Source organism: Vipera ursinii (assembly GCF_947247035.1).
Source record: "Vipera ursinii genome assembly, chromosome: Z".
Lineage (NCBI taxonomy): Eukaryota > Metazoa > Chordata > Lepidosauria > Squamata > Viperidae > Vipera > Vipera ursinii.
The window spans coordinates 56,713,822-56,734,612 of NC_139517.1; the positions used below are offsets into that span (position 1 = coordinate 56,713,822).

A 20,791-nucleotide genomic window follows, 5' to 3' on the forward strand; every position below is an offset into this window, starting at 1 on the left:
GAGCCATTCCTGGAGCCGGGGAGGGATTCCGCGGACGATACAGGCCTTCTGGAGGTGTTCGTCCAGCCCAGCCCGGAAGTGATGGATCAACATCTGCTCCGGCCACGAACTGAGTTTTCCTGCCGCCTCCCTGAATTCCCGGACAAATGCCATCACTGGCCGGCCATTTTGTTGGAGCCTGACTATCTCAGCTTCAGCCCGCTGTACATGGGTAACATCCTCAAAGCGGACATGCAACGCCTCGAGGAACAGCCCAACATCCCCCAGTTCTTGGGCACGGTCGCTGTACAGGTTAGCAACCCATGCTGCTGCCTCCCCTTGAAGTGCTGTTGTGACCGTCATCACCATCGCCCACTGGGAGGCATACACGGGGCTGTACTTATCCGGATGATGGATCACGTGACTAAGGAAGAGGGTCAAGCGGTCAGGATGGCCATCAAAAGTCATGGGCAACAGTGGCGGCCCCCACGCTGCTGGTGCCCCCCAGAGCCCTGCTGGAGCACCCGGTCATTGCGCTATAGGCCCTGGTTGTTGCCAACCCAGCACTCCTGCCAGTGGTCCTGGGTGTAGTGCAGTGCCACCCCCCCATAGCACCCGCCCCTATGAGCTCCTTACTGTCAAAGCCGTCCGCGCTGGAAGAATGACGACAACGTGGTACGGTTGATGGCTTGGAATTCTTTACCCAGCATCCGGCTGGGTCTGCTTAAAACTTGCCCCCTTCCTGTCTCCTCGCGTGTTTCCCTGCTCCTTGCACCTGAGCTCCCACACAGACTGCAGGTGAGTGTACACCCTTAACCCCCCTGTCGTGCTCCCCCACCCTCTTACTGTGCTCCCCTCCACCATCACAGCCCCTTTCGCTGCCCCCCACAACGCCCTGTCGTCTGGAGTTAATTCTGGCCCCCTCGGCGTCTCCGCCGAGAAACAGACAGTTGGAGAGTCCCAGGAAGAGTCGCAGTTGCCGTTTTCTGGCCCACCCGGTGTCTCCGCCGAGAAACAGGCGGCTGGAGAGTCCCAGGAAGAGTCGCGGCTGCTGTTTTCTCCCGTAGCAACTGCCCGTCAGGGACATGGCCGTGGGTCCTGTGCGGCTGCCATTGGTGGATGGCGGCCATTTGGCTTCTGGTTATGCTGCTCCTGGGTGGTTTCGGCAACGAGGCTTGGGCGGGCGGTTTGCGCGGTGTTCCCCCTGCTCCCCTCGTGATGTCGAGCCCACGGGGCTTGACAGTCCCATTATTATTTAGTTTATATATCAATGATTTGCCAGGGTTAATGAAGGATCCTATGATATATATGCCAATGATCCTAAATACATACTGTAGCAGCTTATTCTATGCGGATGATATGATTTTATTGTCGTATTCACAAGTAGGATTATGAAAGCTATTAAGAAGATTCAGCTCTTATTGCCAGGATAACTCCCTAAACATCAGTAAATCTAAATGAAAAATCATGGTATTTGGAAAATATCAACGGAGACATAGATGGCAATTAGATGGTAAACCAATTGAACAGGTTTAACACCTTTGTATTTTTAGCCATAACTTTTTCCAAGACTGAATCTTGGGCCTGCCATCACCACTGGAGTACACTTAGAGCAAAAGCCTGTTTGAATTTATTGCTTAACCTAAAGAATTATAGTTACCCAGGGTCCATAAAATCACATTCACCAATCTCCTGGATCACCAAACTAACAAATTTTGTGAGAAACTGGCCTTCCTGTCTCTTGCATAACAGGAGAATGATTTAAAAAAAGAACTGCCCAAAGAATTAAAGATACAGAAACACAAAATGACATAGCTATCTTTAGTAAGATGGGTAACTTGAAATGACTGAGCAAATACAAACATATTTTTAAATAGACAGCTTTTTGAAGTTACAACTGCCAAAACATCTAAGGGAGATATTTACGTGAGCAATATTCGAACAGCTTGACACAGTGGGAGATTCCATTCTATATTCTACAATGAACATCTCTGCAGAGTGCAAGGGGTAGAAGACCTGGCTCACATTCTATTTGATTGTTGTCTGTATAATAGGGAGAGAAATATGTACCTCAGTCTATATACCAAACGAATGACCCATTGGGATCAAAACAACTTACCTTATTTATTTATTTATTTATTTATTTATTTATTTATTTATTTTATTAGATTTATATACCGCCCCTCTCCAAGGACTCGGGGCGGTGTACAGGGCAATTAAAATGCTAAAAACACACAAGGTATAAAAATTAAAATAAGATTAAATCAATAGCCCTAAGTAATAAATACATTCTAAAATTTAATTTTTTTAAAATTTAAACTCTAAAATCCAATCCCTCAGTCCAGGCTGGCCTGTTCAAACAACCAAGTCTTCAGGTCATGGCGAAACGAGCGAAGGTCGGGAGCCATCTGGAGCTCAACTGGAAGCTGATTCCAGAGGGCAGGCGCACCCACAGAGAATGCTCTCCCCCTGGGAGCCGCCAGTTGACATTCCCTGACCGACGGCACCCTGAGGAGGCCCTCTCTGTGGGAGCGCACAGGGTGATGAGAAGTTAACGCCAGCAAGATGTGCTCCCGTAAATAACCCGGACCCATGCCATTTAGGGCTTTATAGGTCATCACCAGCACCTTGAATCTCACTCGGAAGACAACTGGAAGCCAATGCAGCTCACAGAGCAGAGCTGTTACATGGGAGTATCGGAAGACCCCCATCACAACTCACACGGCTGCATTCTGCACCAGCTGGAGCCTCCGAGTGGTATTCAAGGGCAGCCCCATGTAGAGAGTTTTGCAGTAGTCTATCCAAGAGGTCACGAGCGCATGAGTGACTGTGCGTAGGGCGTCCCAGTCCAAATAGGGCCGCAACTGGCGCACCAGGCGAACCTGGGCAAAAGCCCCCCTAGTCACAACTCCTACATGATCTTCAAAATTGAGCTGTGAATCAAGGAGGACACCCAAGTTACAAGCCCTATCTACGGGGGGTAACACCTCACCCCCTGTAGATAAAGATGGAATAGAATGGACAACCCGAGATGCTGATACGCACAGCCACTCGGTCTTGTCAGGATTTAGACGAAGCCTGTTCCTCCCCATCCAGAAACTGTGTGGCCAGAAACTGAAAATAACATTTAACACAGCACAGTACTTAAGCAAAATGTTCCAGTTGAGATCTGCATATGTGGGACTGATTGGGGTAGATTGCAGATATAGATATCTATATCTTAAATTATTGTATTCTATTCCAGTTTCATTTTAGTCTGTATTTTATTCCAATTTCATTTCATTTTATTCCAATTTCATTTTAAATTGTATTTTATCTAATTCCATTTTAAATTGCTTTTATCAAATTTTAGTAATTTGTTTCTGGAACTTTGCACTTTGATATGGCCCAAGGGCTAATATAATAATAATAATAATAATAATAATAATAATAATAATAATAATAATAATAATAATAATAATAATAATAATAATAATAGACAATAAAGATTATCTTATCCTATTTTATGCTTAATAATAAAAATTTTCCTTAAAATTTTGGTTGAAAGCATTCCCAACAATTGTGCTTATTCCCCAGAATCATAAATCTCTATTGTTGATCCATCTTCCCAAAAAAATCCATTCCAAATTGTTTTTGAGATAGATATAGTAAGTCCATTTCCCAACTGCCATCGATCTTCTTAAGAAAATCCATTTTATCAGTCATCAATTCTGTTAACGTGTACACTCCATCTCCCTTTAAGCCTTGACCAACAAGTCAGCAATTTCTAAACCAAGTTTCTTCTCCTTTAAATCTGGCAACAGCAGTTTTTTGATTCCAGTCCAACCAATTGTGATTTGGTTTGGCTATAGTTGCTTGTGTTTGGATATCCTCTTTAGGTTGATTTAAAATGATTGTTATTTTATCAAACTTTTTAGCAAAGTTTTCAGTTTGAACTTTAAAAGCATTTTTTCCTAAGGCTTCCCAGACAGCTTTATCTTTAAGTTGGTGCATTGTTTGCATTACTCCTGTAACTGGACATTCACAATCAGACATAAACAGTGCCTTTCAAGTACAGGGGAGTTAAATAAAGTAGCCACAGATAATGTTGAGATAATATTTCTCACAATAAAGAAGGATAAAAATAAATAAAAAAGATCCATCAAAAATTACAAGAATTAAGATCATGTAATGTGAATGTAAATCCAAACAGATCACTTTTCACTACCAGGAAATCTCAGTCGACTTCCATATAGAGAAAGCAAAAATAATTCAGAACAGCAGAGTAAAACAATGAAAAAAGATTGAAGAATTCACATTGGAATCCAATAAGGAGTTAGAGAAAATCAGCATACAACCAGTTAATTAACTTTTAAAAGATCAAGATAAAAAGGAAAATTCAAAACATGCATTTAAAACCAAGGTGTACTTTAAAAAAATGAGCAGCTGAGCAGAAAGATGGAAAGGTCTGACTCTCAAAGCCGCTCCTATTGGGTATGCAACCTTTAAGATTCTTCTTCCCAAGTGGATCTAAGGTCATCCAAGATCTTATTGGATTATTCCTAACTGCTCCCGTTCAGATCTATGGAGCAGGCTGAAAAAGAACATGCTTTGGTAACATAACCAGCTGTTTATCAGCAGGAGAAATAGATTCCCCTGCTGTTCAGCACACCATCTTGGGAAATGCCCCTTTAACCATGGCTTTTATTTTGTCCCACTTTAACCAATGTTAACTAGCCTAATCAGAGTACCATTTGAAAATGTCTATAATATGTTCTATAGAACACTTTAAATTTATTTTAGACCTTTGTTTTATATATACTTTTTATTTTGTATTTTTTAGCTTTTTATAGTTACACTGATGTACAGGTAGTCCTTAACTTATGACCATAATTGAACCCAAAATTTCTGTTGCTAAGTGAGACAGTTGTTAACTGAATTTTGCCCCATTGTACGACCTTTCTTGCCACCCTTGTTAAGCGAATCACTGCAGTTGTTAAGTTAATAACACATAAGTTAAGTGAATCTAGCTCCCCCATTGACTTTGCTTGTCAGAAGGTCACAAAAGGTGATCACATGGCCTTGGGACACTGCAATCATCATAAATATGAGTCATTTGCCAAGCATCTGAATTTTGATCATGTGACCATGGGGATACTGCAGTAGTTGTAAGTGAAAAACGATCAGTGCTGTGCAACTTTGAATGGTCAACTGTTGTAAGTCGAGGACTATCTGTATTTTTAATGTTATTTTAATTGACTATGTCCTACTCTCCTTATATTGAACTTTGATCATAATAATGATTTGATTTGACTATAGACGTCTGCAGGAGGAAGCACAACAATTCAGAACATCCTCTTTGCCTGCCATTCCAAATCCTTTCCCTGAACTTTGCAGCCCCACAAATTCACCTGTGTTGGCACCAGGATCTCTACCCCAGAGTCAACCTATAAATAAGCAAGTGAGTGAGTCTTTCTTTGCATTTTTGAAAGTGGCTGGTTTTTAACATTGATATTTCTTGCTGTAGTTGATCAAAGGGTGTCTTATTTTTTAGCATAAGGACCTTAGTATAACTCCATGCAATATAATTGCTATTGCTCAGGATTATGATGTGAAGAAATTTGTTCCTTCTGAATTGGTTTTATATCCATAATGAACTGCCAAAATCAGAGTGCAACCAGAACTGGACTTTTCAGTCCAGTGCTTTCAATTCTAATGGGCAATAGCACTCAAATGCCTAATAAAGAACTCTCTTTCGAAACACTTGATTACCTTATGGAAATTACTCTTGTAAATATGCAGTATTAAAACAGGAATCATGCAAGCTTTTTCCTCCCCCAAATCCCTGTCTCCTGTTGGATAAGTACCAGTGAAATGAGTGGGCAGAGATTTTGTTATTTTTCCCCCTCTTCTGCTATAAGCATTGAAGACATATATATCTTGACCAGCACTTTAAAATAAGCATGAATATTTGTCTTGTTTTTAGCATGCAACCCAATTCCTTCTCAAAATTCTCCTCCATCTGTTGATAGAAAAAAAAATGTCTGGGTCCCCTAAAAATGTGTCCTAGGAATGAGTCATATCATGCTGGTTTTCTACTAGATTGGATAAATTCTTTTTGAAAAAACATAGCACAATAGAGAATTATCACACTTCTTAAAGTTCCCAAAATTGAGAAAGACTGCCCTAAAATATATACATTTCTGACATATAGATCTTTGCAGTCTCCCACTTCACCGCAGGCCATTTATCATCAGTTGGCCCTCTGCTGGTGTTTTTTCTCTGCCACTCATCGCTCACCACTGGTCCCCTGAACCTTCATCCCGGCTGATTCACAGAGGGACACTTGTCCCTGGCCAATAGGGTCCAGGCAAGACACAATAGGGAGCAGTGGCCAAGCCCACCCCAACCATCCTCTGACATGGGCCACCTTGAGCTCTATCAATCCAGCACAGATGATTTTGAGGAGATAGCATAGCCGGCATCATGGCCGGCTTCCAGTTTGGCCAGCTTCAAGACCTTGATCTTGCTTACTGAGCTAGAGCCCCAATTTGTCAAGCTGATAGGATTGGTGGCCCTTGGGCCAATGTTTGGGACAGCATTTTCCAAGGGCAGGGGTGTTTGTAAGAGTAGCTGTGCAGCCCCCTCTAGGCCACCTGCAGCACTCACATCCCCTGAGATCTAGATGGAATGAATGGGAAGGAGGAATTCTTTGCATCTCTTTGCCTTGCATCAAAGCCAGTGTGCTGTCAGTAGCCTTGAATTGCAGCTGTGGGATTCCTTGGGCTTGGTTCTCCTGTGCCAATGATTGGGGCAGGCATTTTCCAGGGGCAGTGGGCAGTGAGTCTTTGCAAGGGTAACTTGTGCCACTTGTTGAGTGTTGCCTCCCTTGAGATCTAGATGGGGTGAATGGGGAGGGGGAATGAATAGGAGCCCCTTTGTGTCTCTTCACCTTGAATCAAAGCCAGTGTGTTGTCAGCAACCTTAAGTTGTGGCTGTGAGATTCCTTGGTCCCTTCAAGGCTTGTCAGAGTCAGGAGAACAGATTATTGATCTCCACCTTTCCCAAAAGTCCAACATTGCTGTGCCTCTGGTGAGCGGTAGCTAGACCCAGCATTTCCCAGATGCTTCAGGCCAGGAGTGAGGTCTCTCTGGGCTATTTGGCCATGGCAGATAGGAATGATTGGAGCTGGCTGGTGAGGCTCCTTTGCTGTGGTTAAGGGAAGAAGCTGTCTAGGAAAGCTGCCATCTGGAGGGGGGCATGAATGAAGGCTCAGCCAATCTCAATGTATACATGGTTGGACTTTGACAATAATGGTTTATTCATTTCCCCCTTTCCATTCAGTTATATCCAACTCTTAGAGGCTGTCTAGATAACTCCCTGAAGTTTTATTGGCAAAGTATGTCACAAGTACTTTGCCATTGTCTCCTTCTTAGGGCTCAAAGAAAGTGACTAGCCTAAGGTGACAATTGACTCTATGCTTAAGGAGGGCTAGATCTCTGGGTGGCCTGATCTCTTAATTACTCAACCAAACTAACTCTCATACTCTTCATAATCTCTCTCAGAAATAATAAAAATATGATTTAGAAGCTGGGAGACTCCGAATTCTAGTCCTACCTTAACTATGAAAGCCACCTGGGTGACCTTAGGCCAGTCACCCACTCTCAGCCCAACACATTTCACAGAGTGGTTGTTGTGGGGAAAATAGGAGGAAGGAGTATTAGATATGTTCATCATGCATTATTTACAAAAAGCAATAAAGGAAGAATATAAACAAACAATCAAATAATAGCTGCTGCTGCTGTTAGAGAATAGGCTAGGCTAGGCTAGCATAGGATAGAATTTTTACTGCAGTTTCAATTTTTTGTTCTGCAGTTTTTTTCTGCAGAATGAGAATAAGAATGAGGAGAAGAGAAGAAGTTTATTTGGCCAAGTGTGATTAGAAACACAAGGAATAATAATAATAATAATAATAATAATAATAATAATAATAATAATAATGATGATGATGATGATGATGATGATGATGATGATGATGATGATGATGATAAGAAAAAAGAAGTTTGAATGACTGAATCAAAGTACAGAAAAATTGCTGCAGGCTGTGAAAACAGAGAGCATTATCAAAATAACAGAAACAAAGGCAGAATATAAGGAAAAATGGCTGGATGATAGATTAAATAGATGGAAAACCAAAGCTTTGCATGGACAACATTTGAAAAACATTGAAAGAAAATGTGATAACAACTTGACATGGGCATGGCTTAAGATGGGAACCATCAAGAAAGAAACAGAAGGCTTAATACTGGTTGCTCAAGAACAAGCACTACAAACTAATGCCATCAAAGCAAAGATACAAAAACCTACTGACAATCCAAATTGCCGACTTTGCAACAACAAAGCTGAAACTGTTTCACATTTAATATGTGAGTGCAGCAAAATCGCACAAACTGATTACAAAACTAGACATGACCGAGTTGCTAAACTAATCCACTGGGCATTGTGTAAAAAATATGACTTGCCTGTGTCCGAAAAGTCATGGGAACATAGGGTGGAAAAAGTTGGTGAGAATGAGAGGGTGAAGATTTTGTGGGACTTCCGAATACAGACAGATTGCCATTTGGAACACAACACGCCAGATATCACAGTTGTAGAGAACCAAAGCATACAGCTGATTGATATCACTGTACCAGGAGATGCCAGAGTTGAAGAAAAAGAACTGGAAAAAAATTATGAAATACCGTGACCTGGCCATCGAAACTGCGTGATTATGGATGAAATGGGTAACAGTGATACCCATTGTCATCGGGGCACTGGGAACTATGTCCAAAAACTTTACAAAATAAATCAAGAAATTGCAGATTCCTGCAATAACTCCAGCAAAGCTACAAAAAACTGTGCTACTCGGAACATCTTACATTTTAAGGAGATACTGGTTGATACCTAGGATGCTGGCAGCAACCCATGTCAACCATTAATGCCAGTCAATTTGAGTGTTCAGTTGATTGAGTTTCATGTTTTATGAATAAAAGTTTTATAATCATCATCATCATTATCGTCCCCCCCAGTGAGGCACTACCTTGATGTGGTTGTGGAGCTTGTGTACTCTGAGGAAGATGAGAGCTATGCCAGAGGTTCAACCATTCTGGACAGGTCTCATCAGAGGAGTCAGACAAAGAGTGTCTCTCCCATAAAAATATGGTGAGATGTAAATTTCAGAATGCCATACCAGCTCGGATGTCATGCTAGATGTTGGAGTTCCTGGATAGCTGGTGAAAAATGGGTTACAGGACTCAGGACTGTTGGCTGAGCAACCAGGGCCAGCAGCTGCAGAACTATTGGAAGAAAAGTGTTTATCTGTCGCAAATACACAGTGATTAAAAACAAAGAAATAATGATCTGTTATTACAGATCAAGTCCAACAAGAAGAGGATATCTAAAATGAATGCACCAGTTCTGGAAAGAACATCCAGAATCAGAAATAACAGAACAGAGACTAGCAGATCAATGCTGATTTATAATGTGAAATAAAGTATTCACAGAAACAGAATTGGATGGACTGCAAAGGTTTACCCAGGGCAAAGAAATCAAAGCCTTGCCAGAAGTAATTCAGAATGTAGAGGCAAGCCAGGGGGAGTTAGCAGTGAAGGAATCCAGCAGAGATATACAACTGTTTTCATTTAGAAACCAGGCACCTCTTCCTCAGGAAGAACAAAGCCCTCTAATTAAAGAAATAAAAGAATTGAAACAAAGAATAACTGAGCATCTAGAACAGCACAAAAACAACAGAATAAGGCTGCCTGCATGGAAGCTTGTTCCAAAGAAACAGCTAACACAAGCATTAAGAGATGCAAATACTGCAATATCAAGTATAAGCACCAATTCACTGCAAGAAACAAACCAACTAATGTACAGCACAGCTGCAGTTATAACTAAATACCTGGGATGCAAAATCAACAAAGAAAAACAAACAAACAGTGCACCATAAAAATGGGAGGTTAGGCTAGAAAATAAGATCAGCAATTTAAGATCACATGCAAGCAAGCTAGAACAGATGAAAGAAAAGAAAATGAAGAACAAGAAGACCAAACAATACCTAATCAAGAAATACCACTTAGAAACAAGGAAGATCAAGGAAGCACTGGAAATAATAAAGCAGCAAATAACAGCTGTAGCCAGGAAAATCAGTAGATATGAAGCTCGAATTGCAAATTATAGGCAGAACCTCCAATTTCAATCCAATCAGAAATGTTTCTACCAATCCATCAATGGAGAAACTGCAATGAATCAATCAGTACCTGTCAAGGAAGAAACAGTGAAGTTCTGGAAGCAGATATGGAATAACCCAAAGAAACACAACAAGGATGCGGCTTCGTTAAAAGGGGTGGATGCCAATAAAACAAAAGTTGAAATGAAAGAACTAGTAATAACAATAAAAATGGTAGAAAAAAGAGCAAGGAAGATAAAAAAATTGGTTAGCACCAGGTGAAGATGAACTGCATGGGTTTTGGTTGAAACATCTAACTGTTATATACCCACTCATTGCCAAGGAGGAGAAATTGAAAACTGGCTAACAACTGGGAAAACCTACCTAATAATGAAAAATCCAGCAGAAGGGGCAACATCAGGCAACTACAGGCCAATTACCTGCTTACCAACAACTTTCAAATTGCTAACTGGTGTGGTAACTGATGCAGTACAACAGCATCTAGTTGAAAACAATCTCTTTCCACCTGAAAAGAAAGGAACCGCCCCAATAACAGAGGAATAAAAGATCAATTCCTAATAGACAAAATGATCTTGGAAAACTGCAAGAAAAGGAAGACCAACCTGAATGTGGCATGGATTGACTACAAAAAGGCATTTGACTCTCTGCCACATGACTGGATAATCAAGTGCCTAGAAATAACAGGAGTCAGTAGAAACATCAGAAAATTTTTGCAAAGATTGATGGCACAATGGAAGACACAGTTGAAGGTGAATGGTGAAAAGACTGGGAGAGGTTAATATCAAGAGAGGAATATTTCAAGGAAATTCATTATCACCACTACTATTTGTTATTGCACTGTTTCCTCTGTCAACAATACTGAATAACTCAGGACATGGCTATAAAACATCAAAAACATCTGCCAAACTATCCCACCTCCTTTACATGGATGATCTGAAGCTGTATGGAAAAACATCATCTGAAATAGAATCGCTGCTGAACACTGTCCGTATATATAGCCAAGATATTGCAATGGAGTTTGGCTTGGACAAATGTGCCACACTTACTCTCAAACAAGGAAAAATAGTGAAAACTGAAGGAATCAATATGCCCCATGAAAATAACATTAAAAGTCTGGATAAGGAAGATTATTATAAATACTTGGGTATCCTTCAAGCTGACAACATCAAGCACACTGAAGTGAAGAAAAAGATTAGAGTGTATACATCAAGAGAGTGAAGAAGATCTTAAAGTCCAAACTCAATGTACCTGAAATCAATCAACACCTGGGCAATTCCAGTCATTAGACACAAAGCTGGAATAGTGGACTGGACTCAAGCAAAACTAAAAGCAATGGATAGGAAGACCAGAAAAATAATAACAGTGAATCATGCCTTTCATCCACACAGTGACATTGACATACTTTATCTACCAAGGCAAATAGATGGACGTGGAATGCTGCAAGTACATCAGATGGTTGAAGAAGAAAAAATGGCTTTGGAAGAATATCTGAAGGACAATGATGAAGATGCACTGAAATTAGTATATCAGGAAGGCTTACTGACTACTGGAGAGACCAAGCTGGCCTACAAGAAAGACCAAATGAAGAACAGAACAGAGGCATGGGAAGATAAATCAGTACATGGCCTGTACATTAAAAAAAATAGCTGGGAAAGCAGATAATAACAAGACCTGGCAATGGCTAAGAGCAGGAAAGTTGAAGAAAGAGACCGAGGGACTAATTCTGGCTGCACAAGACCAAGCCTTAAGGACAAATGCATACAAAGTCAAAATTGAGAAGACAGCAACAGACAGTAAGTGCCACCTATACAAAGAAGCTGAAGAAACAGTTGACCACCTGGTAATCTGCTGCAAGAAGATCGCACAGACTGACTGCAAGCAGCGGCATGACAAAGTAGCAACAATGGTACGTTGGAAGATCTGCAAGAAATATCATTTGCCTGTAAGCAAGAAGTGGTGGGATCATAAAATAGAGAAAGTCATAGAAAATGATAAAGTTAAACTGCTCTGGGACTCCAGAGTTCAAACAGACAAGCACCTGCAACATAACACCCTGGACTTAACAATTGTCCATAAGAAAGACAAAAAAAGTCTGGATAGTGGATGTGGCAGTGCCTGGAGACAGCAGAATAGACGAGAAAAACTGGAGAAGATAACAAAATACAAAGACCTACAAATAGAAATAGAAAGACTGTGGCAAAGGCAAGCAAGGGTAGTACCAATAGTAATAGGTGCCTTGGGTGCAATCCCAAAACAACTGGAGCACCACTTGAACACCATTGGCATTGACAAATTTGCCATTAGTCAATTGCAAAAGGCGGCCTGCTTCCATTGTACAATGATATCTGTAGTACCATCCAACATCCACATCTGCCTATCCCAGGTCCTTGGTAAGGACTCGATAGCTAGACAAAAATGTCAAATCCAGTCTGAACATTTGACTGACTGTGTTGTGATCAATAATAATAATAATAACACAGCCATACCATATGGGAAAATATACTTAGACATTAGACAGTACTGTGGGAATTATATGTTCAGCAGAGTGATGGCATGAGGGAAAAAACTGTCTGTGTCTAGTTGTTTTGGCATGCAATGCCCTGTATTGGTATCCTGAGAGGAGTCGAAACAGTTTATGTCCAGGATATGAGACATCTGTAGATATTTTCTTAGCCTTCTTTCTGACCCTTGAATTATACTGGTCCTCAATGGGAGGCAGGCTGGTTGCAATCCTATCTATCCATTGAAGTATGTACCTGTCCTATTTGGTTGCTGTATGAAACCAAACTGTTACAGAAGTACAAATGACAGACTCAATAATTCCTCTGTATCAACAGCTCCTGGGACAATCTAAACTTTTTGAGTTGATGCAAGAAGAACATTGTTTGTTGTGCCTTTTTAATGATGGTTCTAATGTTTTGAGTCCATTTCAAATCCTGGGAGATTATATAGAACCCCCAAACTTGAAAGATTACTGTTGATACTGTGTTGTTCAATATAGTAAGTGGTGGTGAAATAGGAGGGCTCCTCTGAAATCCACTCTCATCTCTACAATTTTAAGCATGTTCTGTTCCAGATCATTCTAGCTACACCACGGGGACAGATATTCAGCTTTATATGCAGACTCATCACTTTCTCAAATGAGACCAATGACTGTTGTATCATCTGCAAACTTCATACTTTAATAGAGGGATCCTTAGAGAGGCAGTCATTGGATATAGAGAAAAGAGTAATGGAGAGAGCACATAGCCCTGAGGAGCACCTGTGCTAATTATTCAGATATTCAGTGTGGATATTTTTTCCTAGCTTCACCTGTTGCTTCCTATCAAAAAGCTTACAATCCACCTACAAGTATGGGCAGGCACAGCTAACTGGATCAGTTTACAGTGAAGAATTTCTGGAATGATGTTTGAATGCCAAGCTGAAATCTACAAAAAGGATCCTTGCATAGGTCCCTAGGGATTCAAGATGTTGCAATCTGTAGTGCGGTGCCATATTGAAAACATCATTTGCTGATCTATTTGTGCAGTAGACAAATTGCAAGGGGTCTAACAGCAGTGATGATTTTCAGGTGGGTCAGGACTAACTTCTCAAAAGTCTTCAGAACTTCATTCAGTTCATTGATAGAGGGTTTCTTGGGAACTGGGATGATAGAGTATTTGAATCAAGAAGTAACATCACAGATTATTCAATGATTTAAAGATGCAGGTGAAGATGGTGGCCAGTTGATCAGCACAGGTTTTCAAGCAAGAAGGTACACCTTCTGGGCTTGGTGCTTTTCTGATCTCTGGTTTATGAAATAGACAACACACATCTTTTTCTAAGATCACCAGACATGAGGGGCTCGAAGCGATGGAGATAGGTGTAGCAGATTTGGCTATCACTGATGTATCTGAAATTGGGAGGGTAGCAATAGTTGACTGTAATCTCCTCTCAGACCTACATTCAGATCATCTACTTAGTTGCCAATTCTCTTCAGTAAGGGAAGGCCATATGCTGTAGCCAATGATATTCTTCAAGCTTTTCCATTCATTTGCTGGCCTCCCTGTTATTAATAGCTCCACTTCAGTTTTGAGAGAAGTCCTGAGTGGAGTACTGCACTCCTGAGTACTGTACTCCTGAGTGGAGCCTTGGTGGAGCAGTGGGCTAATGCCTCCTTAAGTAACACCAGCTGCCTGCAATTAGTGCAGGTTCGCATCCCACCAGGCTCAAGGTTGACTCAGCCTTCCATCCTTCCGAGGTAGGTAAAATGAGGACCTAGATTGTTGGGGGAAATAAGCTGACTTTGTAATAATGCCGCTTGGGGGGGGGTGTGAAAGCCCTAATAAGCAGGCATATATATAGAATGAAGGCTACTGCTAAGCTTGTAAGCTGCCCTGAGTCTTCGGAGAAGGGCGGGATATAAATGGAATTTAAAAAAAATTATGCCCTGGGTCTAGTGCTTTTCAACAATGATTCAGTGATTGGATGATGTAATTAAAGAGTTGCTTTTAAGATATATAGATGACACAAAACTGGAATGTGTTTCTTTAGCTGAAAGAGAATTTTTAAAAAACAAAAAGCTCTACATAGGCTCATGTCTCTTTTGGGAATCATGGTTCAAAACAGTTGCTAAATTGGCACAAATTTAGGGGATTATCAAGAAGGAACTGAAACCAAACCCTATGAAAAATGGTTACAAGATCTGAATATGTTTAGCCTACAGCAACACATTAAAGAGAGTTCTTTTAACAAACTTCAAATATCTAAATAGTTGTCAAACACTTACTCCTTATTGCCCATAATCAGTACCTGCAAGTTAAAATTACAAGCAAGGAGGAGAAGTCTCTTCCCCCTTCTTTTTCTTTGTTTTACAGGTGGATCTGTCATTTTTAAGGGGAGGGCATATGTCAGGACCCCTCAAATGGATTTGTGTATAGTTTATTGCTTGTGCCTATGCCATTTTCGGGGCCTGCCATTCTGTTGGGGAATGTAATTGCCTTGCTTTGCTTTGCCCTCCCTCTGTGTGAAAGGAATGTGATCTGAAAACATCTGTCTTATCTCCAGACAATGAAGCCTAGGACCATTGGGAAACGAAACCGAATGGTGCTAAATCACTAGGTTCTCAAAAAACCTACTACCTATGGATTGGTTGGATTTCAAATGGACGATTTGACACTGGGGGGAGGAGACCTGAATGGGCATATTGATGTAACCATTCACGTGTAAAATCCTCAGACCTTGCTTTGCTTTCCTGCTATCACTAACTCTCAATAAAAGTTCCTTTTCAAACATGCCTGTTTCAAGAGTTCTGCTTCCTTGTGAGATCTAGTTGAGGCAGGTCCTTATACCCAATTCCTGTAGTCATTCTTCATATGTTTTAGTCTCTAGGCCTTTGATCATCTTAGTTGCTCTTCTCTGAATTTTTTCCAAAGTCTCAATATCTTTTTTGTAGTAAAGTGACCAAAATTGGTTGCAGTATTCCAGGTGTTTTATAGGGTTTTATAAAACAATACTAATACTTTGTGTGATCTTGATTCTATGCCTCTATTTATAGAACTCAGGATTGTATTAGCTTTTTTAGATGCTGCTGCACACTAGTTGTCTATTCTGCCTCTTTCCAGCTTATCAAGAAGGTTATGGTCTACTTTGTAAAATGTCTTACTGAAATCTTAGTATACTGTGTCAATGGCAGTCTGCTAATTTAGTCATTTTATCAAAGAATGAAATTAGATGGTTTGGCATGATCTGTTTTTAACAAATCTGTGCTGGCCAGTGATGGAGTGCCCACAACATCCAAGGGCAAGCTGTTCCACTGGTTAATTGTCGTCACTGTTAGGAAGTTTCTCCTTAATTTCAGGTTGCTTCTCTCTTTGATCAGCTTCCAACCACTGTTTCTTGTCCTGCCCTCTGGTGCTTTGGAGAATAATTTGACCCCCTGTTGTTTGTGACAGCCCCTCAAATATTGGAATACTGCTATTAGGTCACCCCTATTTCTTCTTTTCTTTAGACTAGCCGAACCCAAGTCCTGCAGCTGTTCTTCATATGTTTTAGTCTCGAGGCCTTTGATCATCTTAGTTGCTCTTCTCTGCACTTTTTCCAAAGTCTCAACACCTTTTTTTAGTATGGTGACCCAAATTGGTTGCAGTATTCCAGGTGTGGTCTCACTAGGGTTTGATAAAGTGGTACTAATACTTCACATGATCTTGATTCTATGACTCTGTTTATACAACCCAAGATTGTATTTGTTTTTTTGGCTGCTGCTGCTGCTGCACACTGCTGGCTCATAGTCAAATGATCATCCACTAGGACTCCAAGGTCTCTCTCACAGTTACTGTTTATGAGCCAGGTCTCCCCTAATCTTTACTTAAAGATTAAGTAAAGTACTTTGATGTTTCCTGCCTAAATGTAAAACTTTGCTTTCCTCCACATTGAAACTCATTTTTGTGGATAGGACCCCATTGTTCGTCTGTCAAGATCTTTCAGCCAGGACTTCTGTAGACTCCCCAGCAATTAGTACATCATCAAAATAGGGGCAGACCCCCCAGAATATCCTTGAGCATATGTTCCATCACTACCTGAAAAATCCCTGGGGCCACACTGTAGGTGCTTGACCTTGAAGGCCCCCCTATTTGTAACAATGGTTTGGGTGGCTGTTGTGGCCTTGTCCACTGGCAGATGTTGATAGGCCTGTGCTAAATCTTATTTAGCAAACATGCGGCCTCCCGGAAAGGACACCAAAATATGGCTGACAACTGGCAGTGAGTACGCATGCTGTTGAAGTGCCTGATTAATGGTGGACTTATAGTCAGCACATATGCGTACTTCTCTGTTGGCCTTGAGTGGCATTACGATGGGGGTCTCCCACACCCCACTGTCTATGGGCTGCAGTACCCCCTGACTGACCAGTTTATCTAGCTCTGCATTGATTTTGGGCTTTTATGTGAAAGGCACTCGACGGGGCTTCACCGGATTGGCGTTACCAGGGGATCAAGCTTAAAAGCTATTGGAAGGCCCTTGTACTCTCCCAGGCTTGGACTGAAAACATCCGCAAACTCTTGGCAGTGTCCATTGAATGCTGGTTACTTGGATGCCCAATGCATCAAACCAATCTAGCCCTATGAGGCTTGTGTGTTGGCCTTTCACCAGAATAACATCTAGTGGGCCTGTAAACCCCTTGAACTTCACCACTAATGTGGCTTCACCTTGACCACCACTTGGGAGTTCTGGAAGTCTGTGAGTAAAAATGGATCCAGGAAATTACAGACCTATCAGCCTTACCTCAATACCTGGGAAGATTCTGGAAAAGATAATCAAACAACAAATCAGCGAGCACCTAGAGACAAACAAAGTTATTACTAAAAGCCAACATGGGTTTGTCAAAAACAGATCATGCCAGACAAATTTTATTGCATTCTTTGACCAGGTGACAAAATTAGTGAATCAGAGGAATGCTGTGGATATAATTTACTTGGACTTCAATAAGGCATTTGATAAAGTAGATCACAACCTTCTACTTGATAAGATAGAAAAATGTGGGTTAGACAGACTTTCTACCAGATGGATTCGTAGCTGGCTGACCAGCCATACTCAGCGTGTGGTCCTCAATGGAACCACATCTACTTGGAGGAAAGTATGTAGTGTGGTGCCCCAGGGCTCTGTTCTGGGCCCAGTGCTCTTCAACATCTTCATCAACTATTTGGATGAGGGGATAAATGGGGAACTCATCAAATTTGCAGATGACACCAAGCTAGCAGAAATAGCCAACACTCCAGAAGACAGGCTTAAGATATAGGAGGATCTGGACAGACTTGAACACTGGGCGCTATCCAACAAAATGAAATTCAGTGGTGGAAAAAGTAATGTTCTACATTTAGGCAAGAAAAACCAAATGCACAGGTATAGTATAGGTGGTACCTTGATCAATAGTAGTAACTGTGAGAGGGATCTCGGAGTCCTAGTGGACAATCACTTAAATATGAGCCAGCAGTGTGCTGCAGCTTCCAAAAAAGCCAACACAGTGCTAGGCTGCATTAACAGAGGAATAGAATCAAGATCACATGAAGGTTAATACCACTTTACAATGCCTTGGTAAGGCCACACTTGGAATACTGCATCCAGTTTTGGTCACCATAATGTAAAAAAGATGTTGAGACTCTAGAAGGAGTATAGAGAAGAGCAACAAAGATGATTAGGGGACTGGAGGCTAAAACATATAAGGAACGGTTGCTGGAATCGGGTATGTCTAGTTTAATGAAGAGAAGGGCGAGGGGTGACATGATAGCAGTGTTCCAATATCTCAGGGGGCTGCCATGGAGAAGAGGGAATCAAGCTATTCTCCAAAGCACCTGAATGCAGGAGAAGAAGCAACAGATGGAAACTAGTCAAGGAGAGAAGCAACTTAGAACTAAAGAGAAACTTTCTGACAGTTAGAACAATTAATCAGTGGAACAACCTGCCTCCAGTGGTGGTGAATGCTCCAACACTGGAAGAAGAGAATGGACAGCCATTTGTCTGAAATGGTATAGGGTTTCCTGCCTGAGCAGGGGGTTGGACTAGATGACCTCTAAGGTCCCTTCCAACATTATTATTATTATTATTATTATTATTATTATTATTATTATTATTATTATTATTATTATTATTATTATTATAGTAGGTCAGCCATTAAACAAGCAGTTAGACATAAAACAAGTGATTTAAGCAGATAAGGCCAATACATTGCATGTTTTGTACTTTGGGAATCTCTTTTTCATCTCTGATTCCCTGTGGTGAAAAACTTTACAGTATTCATATGTAATTAATGAAGGAAAATTTGACCAGCAGTTGATTTTATTAGATTTTATCTAGATGTATGACATAATCTGTTTGTTACTTTAAAGTTCTATAAAATATTGGGTTTTTCCCCCTGTATTAAGTTTATTGTCACCCTTCTGAAGTGAATTCACATAAGGGAAGGAAGGGGACTAAAAGGAGGCTACTGATGTTTGCTGCTGCTTCTAATGAACAGATTTTTCAGGAAACACATTTGTCCTTTAGCTGCCCACAGCAATGACTACACATAATGCATGTATTTCATTGAAGCAGTTGAACCTTTATTATTTGGGTTGTAACCAGTTGCGTATGAAATATTCTACCTATAAACTATGGAAAATAAAATCCCCAAGATCCTGGTTTTAAAAAGAGGCTAAAAATGTATTCACAAAACTTTGAGGTCTGCCTTTATTTCTAGGCTAGTGTGGATTTTTTTGTTTTGTTTTGAAATGTGTAGGAATTTTAGATCACTTTTTAGAGTTACATTAATAGAAATTCCCCTCCCCCATTCTGAAAGAGCTGGTTCATCGTGCTTGTCAGAAGAAGTTATTTCCTGAATGCACCAGCTTTGAATCATGTTTTTTTCCTTCTCATTTAAATTTTAACTCCTCCCTAATCATGCCTTCCCATGCTGCTCTGTGCTGCTGATTCAAAAGTGAGAGGAGAAATGGCATTACATTAATAGGGCACCATGGGTCCCTTACTTAAATATACTGCATTACACAAGAGTTCAAGTGGAAAGGACAGGTGAAGCTTTTGAATTTATGATAGCTCCTCAGCTCTCTTTGAAAGCCATTATTAAGCTTCAGAAAAGCAAAGAGGGAAGGAACAATCTTTCCTGAGGTGTTTGTGTGAGAGAGAAAGTAGTAGCATTAAAAGCTTTGGAGAAGTTCAAGGGCTTAACTTGCAAACAAATGACATCAGCTGGAGAGGGATGGAGAGGGATTTGGCAAACAGACCAGCTGTTCAAAGAGCCAGTCAGGTTTGGGCTACAGACTTTGGCTCTTTTAAACTTTGGTGATCCTGGCAAATGATTTCTGGACTGGGTGCTATTCTTTTTTAAAATGCACGTGGGTGGTCATAAAGGAAGAAAATTCTTCCTGGAGTCATAATTTGGATGTTTGCGAGATCTGTGGAAATGATTACATCAGTCACAAAAAGGGCTAGGATTGGTCTGTACAGTGTGGTTTGATTCACTGTTTAAAAGATTGTGTGCAATCCTTTGAGGGAAGTTCTGCTTCCTCCAGAAAATGGTGCACACACCACCAGGCTTGCTGACACTGAAATAGCCATTGAAATAACCTGAGTTGCTTGAGCTTGGAATTTCAGAGGGTTGGAAGAGGCAGAGAACAATCTTTCTGAACAAGAAATCTATATTTTAGAATGCCATCTTGTTCTCCTGACTGCTGCTTTGTGCATACTGGTGAGGTAAAATGCTTTCTTTTCATCTCTCCTTCCCCAAATCAGAATATGAAATTAATACAGGGTTAAATCCGTATTAAATCTTAATGTGCTGTTAAATTTGTGAATGGGATAGTTTTTGCAGGTTAACATTATTATTACTGATTAAAACAATATTAATCGGAAATGGGAATGACCCATTTAATGAAGATTCATAGGTTGCCAGCAGACTACAATCTCATCTTAATTATTTTTATTCTATTTTTATTCTTGTCAAGTATCAGTATATTTAGTTGCAAGAAAGAATGGGATTTTGTGATACGAACATGGAAGAAGTGTAACTGGTGCGTGTAACTGTTTTAAATAATTTCAGTTCCAAATTAGACTTAATACTAATCAAGATAATTGTGT

General features: G+C 40.7%; 1 protein-coding gene across 5 annotated transcripts in view; it reads left to right on the forward strand.

Moving 5' to 3' along the window:
- GRB10 (growth factor receptor bound protein 10) overlaps positions 1-20,791 on the forward strand; it is a 332,636-nt gene that overhangs the window by 236,853 nt on the left and 74,992 nt on the right. For all 5 annotated transcript variants that reach the window (XM_083377121.1, XM_083377119.1, XM_083377123.1 and 2 more), the window contains one exon: positions 5,278-5,419. In XM_083377121.1, coding sequence (XP_083233247.1) covers positions 5,278-5,419 — 142 coding nt within the window. The remainder of the gene's footprint in view (positions 1-5,277; positions 5,420-20,791) is intronic.